Genomic DNA, 5,000 nt, shown 5'->3' on the forward strand with positions numbered 1-5,000 from the left:
ATATTCATATATAGGACAGAAAGTTCCTCTCATTGATACAAGGAACAATCTGTAGACATAAATGGTAACACCATAAATAAAGGACAGTGCTGCTCACAGCTTACGTCCAAGTTTCAACTCTACCATGCCTTGCTTGCCAAGGTGAAAATGGTTTCCAAGGGGTTAATGGCAGGCTTAGCTTCCCATCAACCCCTCCCTGTGATATGGATTTGGGGAAGCTGGCAAGTATGTCCATATTGTAAAGAATTACCATAAATCCTTCCCTTTCTCTCGATGTATATATAAAGACATAGGCACTGTCTTTATATAAGTAGGTATGTAGAGTACCATTCTCTATGTTCTGTTATATAGATACTAATATGGTGATCTATCTTCTTTTCAGGCAATATGAAGAGTTCCGAGGTGAGAGAGACATTTTACAACTTCTTCAAAGAGAAGCACCAGCATACCTACGTTCACAGCTCCCCTACCATTCCTCATGATGATCCGACTCTTCTGTTTGCCAATGCCGGCATGAATCAGTTCAAGCCCATCTTCCTGGGCACGGTAGACCCCAGCAGTGACATGGCTAATTACGTCCGCGCCGTCAACTCACAGAAGTGCATCCGTGCTGGCGGAAAGCATAATGACCTGGATGATGTAGGCAAGGATGTGTACCACCACACCTTCTTCGAGATGTTGGGTAACTGGTCCTTCGGTGACTACTTCAAGAAGGAGGTGTGCACTTGGGCATGGGATCTCCTGGTTAATGTGTACAAGCTCCCCAAGGAACGCCTCTATGTGACCTACTTTGGCGGTTTCCCAGAGCAGGGCCTGGAGCCTGACCTGGAGTGCAAGCAGATATGGATGGATCTGGGTGTCCCCGAAGACCGTGTGTTGCCAGGAGACATGAAGGACAACTTCTGGGAGATGGGTGATACTGGACCATGTGGGCCATGCTCTGAAATTCACTTTGACCGAATTGGTGGTCGGCATGTGGCCCATCTTGTCAACATGGATGATCCAGATGTCTTGGAAATCTGGAACCTTGTGTTCATTCAGTTCAACAGAGAGTCTGATGGCACCCTAAAGAATCTACCCAAGAAGCACATTGACTGTGGCATGGGATTGGAGCGGCTTACATCTATTCTGCAGAATAAGAGGTCTAATTATGACACGGATCTGTTTTTACCCATCTTTGAAGCTATCCAAAAGTTAACCAGCATTAGGCCTTACTCAGGGAAAGTTGGCAAGGATGATGCTGATGGTGTCGACATGGCATACAGGGTGCTGGCTGATCATATTAGAACTTTAACAATTGCTCTCTCTGATGGGGGCATGCCAGACAATGCTGGAAGAGGGTATGTCCTGCGTAGGATTCTCAGGCGGGGCATTCGGTATGCCACTGAAGTGCTAGGCATGAAACCAGGCATGTTTGCTTCCCTTGTGGACGTAGTTGTGCAAATTCTGAGGGATGCTTTCCCAGAAGTTGCTAAGGATCCTGAATTTGTAAAAGATGTCATAAATGAAGAGGAACTTCAATTCTTGAAGACCCTAGATCGTGGTCATAAACTACTGAAGCGCACCATTGACAAGCTTGGAGGCAGCACAGTTGTTCCTGGTGATGTAGCTTGGAGGCTGTATGACACTTATGGTTTCCCTGTTGACCTGACACAGCTCATGGCAGAGGAAAAGGGCCTTGCTGTTGACATGGACAAATTTGAAGTTAGCAAGAAGGAGGCTCAGGAAAAATCCAGAGGAGAAAATAAGGACAAAGACAATTCCTTTAGACTAGATGTCCATGCTATTGAAGATCTCAAAGACAGGAAAGTGCCATTTACTGATGATTCTTTCAAGTATATGTACACTGCAGGTGAAGCAGTAGATTCTCCATACAATTTTGAAGTCACAAATAGTAAAGTGATTGCCATCAGATACAATAACCAGTTTGTTGATGAAGTTAAGTCTGGATATCGGTGTGGCATAGTTCTTGACAAGACCAACTTCTATGCAGAGAGTGGTGGCCAGATGTATGATGAGGGCTTCATGGTGAAAATAGGGGATGAGGAGACTGAGTTCAAGGTGGAGTCGGTTGAAGTTAAGGGTGGATTTGTATGCCATATTGGTGTAGTGGAAGGCACCATCAAACTGGGAGATGAAATGAACATGAGTATTGATTGGGAGCGCAGAAGGCATCTGATGAACAACCACACTGGCACCCACATCCTGAACTTCGCATTACGCCAAGTCCTGGCGTCAGAGGCTGATCAGAGGGGCTCTTTGGTGGCTCCGGACAGACTTCGGTTTGACTTCACTAACAAGGGAGCCATGACTGTTGATCAAGTGAAGAAAGCAGAAGAAATCTGCAGACAGATGGTGAAGGAGAACAAACCAGTTTATGCTAAAACAGCCTCCCTTTATGTGGCTAAGAGCATCCAAGGTCTTCGGGCAGTGTTTGGTGAAGTTTACCCTGACCCTGTGAGAGTGGTTTCAATTGGTATCCCCGTGGAGACCCTAGAAGCTGACCCACAGAGTCCTGCTGGCAGTGTCACAAGCATTGAATTCTGCGGTGGTACTCATCTCCTTCGCGCAGGTCATGCTGGAGACTTTGTCATTGTTAGTGAAGAAGCCATTGCCAAGGGAATCAGACGTATTGTTGCTTTCACTGGCCCTGAAGCTGTCAAGGCACTTAACAAAGCTTCACTTCTGGAGAATGAGGTAAATAAACTGAAGAAGAGAATTGCAGAAAACAATATGCCATTCAAGGAAGTTGTACGTCTCCTTACAGAAATGCTGAACGATATCAACCACGCCCAAATTCAGCACTGGCGCAAAGAAGAGCTTCGCAAAGCAGTAGAAGCAGTCAAGAAGGTCCAAGGTGATGCCGACAGGGCCAGGAAAACCGCTATTTCAAAGGAGGCGATTCAGATCACCAAAAATGTTCTTGCAGCTAACCCCAACATCCCATACCTTGTGACCGAGCTGAAAGCATTTGCCCAGAACAAGGTCCTCAATGATGCCCTGAAAGAAGCAAAGAATGGACCTCCAGCTTTGTTTGTTAGCACAGATGAGGATACTGGTAAGATTCTGGCTATGGCTTCAGTGCCAAAGAACGTTGTGGCCAAGGGATTGAAAGCTGATGAGTGGGTGAAAAATTTGGCTGAATTAGTGAATGGCCGAGGTGGAGGCAAACCTGAGTCGGCCCAGCTGAGTGGAAGCAATGTCAGAGCTCTTCAGGAAGCAATTGCTGCATCAGAGAAATTTGCTCAAGAGAAATTGGGCTGTGGCCCAGTTGTATTGTCTCCACCTGCAGCTGTTGCCACTACACCAGCTGCCCAACCACAGGTATCAAAAAATAAGCAAGAGAAGTCAGGAAAACAGCAGAGCACTCAAAAGCAAGAGAGTAAGGTTCCAAAGAATGGCCTTGTACTGCACTCGTATCCAAACAGTGTCCGTGCTTTCCCGGCCCTCATAGCTGCCAAATACTCTGGAAAGAATGTAACCATCTCTCATACTAATAAGCCTAGTGACCCTGAGTATGTCACAAAGTTTGGGTCATCCACTTTGCCTGGCCTGGAAACCCCAGATTGTGCACTAACAGGTAATGTAGGAGTGGCCTGGTACCTAGCTAGCCCTGAGCTTAGAGGCAGCAGCTCAATGCATGAAGCACAAGTTTTGAGTTGGATGCTGGCTGCTGATAATAGCCTTCTCCATGTTGTAAGCTCAGGTTTGGTAGGTTCAGGAAAGGACAAGAAGAAGGATGATGGGGCCTTGAAAGCAGCTATGAAGGAGCTGCAAAAAATGAATACATACCTCCGAGACCACACTTTCCTAGTTGGAGAGCGACTTTCCCTTGCTGATGTGTCTGTATTTGCATCGCTGATCCCAGCCTTCCAGCATGGCCTTGACAAAGCAGCACGTGAGAGACTACCTTGCTTGACACGCTGGTTCAACACTGTGCTCCACCAGCCGAGAGTTGTTGAAGTTGTGGGGAAAATAACGCTGAAATAAGTATAGAGTACTAGGACTTTTTTTATGGTGTGTTTTGGGCTAAACCTTGTTACTGGTAATTGAACTTCTTTAGACTGGTAGAAACAAAGACAGGGACGTTTGTGCTGTCATTGTTGAAAAATTGTACCTATCAATATTATCTGTTGGAAATTATAAACATTTTAATTAGTTATCCATGTTCTTTATTAATATTGTGGTTAAAATTGGATATATATATATGATATAGTTTCTGTGATATTTTGCAAAATATTTGTATTTTCCTTTTTCAGTAATTTATAAAACATTGTTTAGTATTATAGGTACTGTTTCGTCAGTTTTTGTATTTTGTTCTGCCAGATTTCATGTTTGGGTTAAAATAAGAGTAGACTTATGCATACCTAATTAATGAATAAATTAATGGTAAAATTATTTTTCATTTCTTTTTTTATCTACTGATAATAGGGGGAAAACTATTTTTCAAATAAATGAGATATTAACCCTGGACTATTACTCTCCTCCTTTCATTATACTAATTAATTTTATATGATGTAGTGGTAAGTTATCAAAGAAAGGTCCCCATTCTTCTTAAATATTGCCCTAACTTACTTTTTACAGAAATAATACAGCTTGTTTATATTCATAATTCTACAGGTCATAATTTTCTGCTTCATGACGACCTCAAGTTTTAAGTCTTGGATGTTGTTTCAAAGTTTCAATTCCTCTCCCACACCTTTTCGACTTTATAATAAAAAAATGATAGATTCCATATGTATGTCGTGCTCCTTGCTTATTGTTGTCGTGGGCAGGGGGGGCTTAGGAAAAGATGACGGAGGCCTAATGTAGGGAATCACCTCTACCTTGGACCTCAGCCCTCACCTCGACTAATTTTGTGTGGTCTTTTCTCCTCCCCCTTTCCTTTTCTCTCTTCTTGATCCCCTTTTGTCCATTTACCCTAATTGTTTACTCATTTTAACCCTTTTCGCCATAATACTTTACCGTAGTGCTGCATGATCTTTGACATCTAGCACATT

General features: G+C 43.6%; 1 protein-coding gene across 2 annotated transcripts in view; it reads left to right on the plus strand.

The window, feature by feature from the left end:
* Positions 1-4,467, plus strand: part of LOC125033338 (alanine--tRNA ligase, cytoplasmic-like) — a 9,344-nt gene extending 4,877 nt beyond the window's left edge. For both annotated transcript variants that reach the window (XM_047624750.1, XM_047624749.1), the window contains exon 2: positions 383-4,467. In XM_047624750.1, the coding sequence (XP_047480706.1) occupies positions 388-3,990 (3,603 nt within the window). In that variant the 5' untranslated portion in view covers positions 383-387 and the 3' untranslated portion in view covers positions 3,991-4,467. The remainder of the gene's footprint in view (positions 1-382) is intronic.
* Positions 4,468-5,000: the final 533 nt, after the last annotated feature.

This window comes from Penaeus chinensis, chromosome 16 (assembly GCF_019202785.1).
Source record: "Penaeus chinensis breed Huanghai No. 1 chromosome 16, ASM1920278v2, whole genome shotgun sequence".
NCBI classification, from domain to species: domain Eukaryota; kingdom Metazoa; phylum Arthropoda; class Malacostraca; order Decapoda; family Penaeidae; genus Penaeus; species Penaeus chinensis.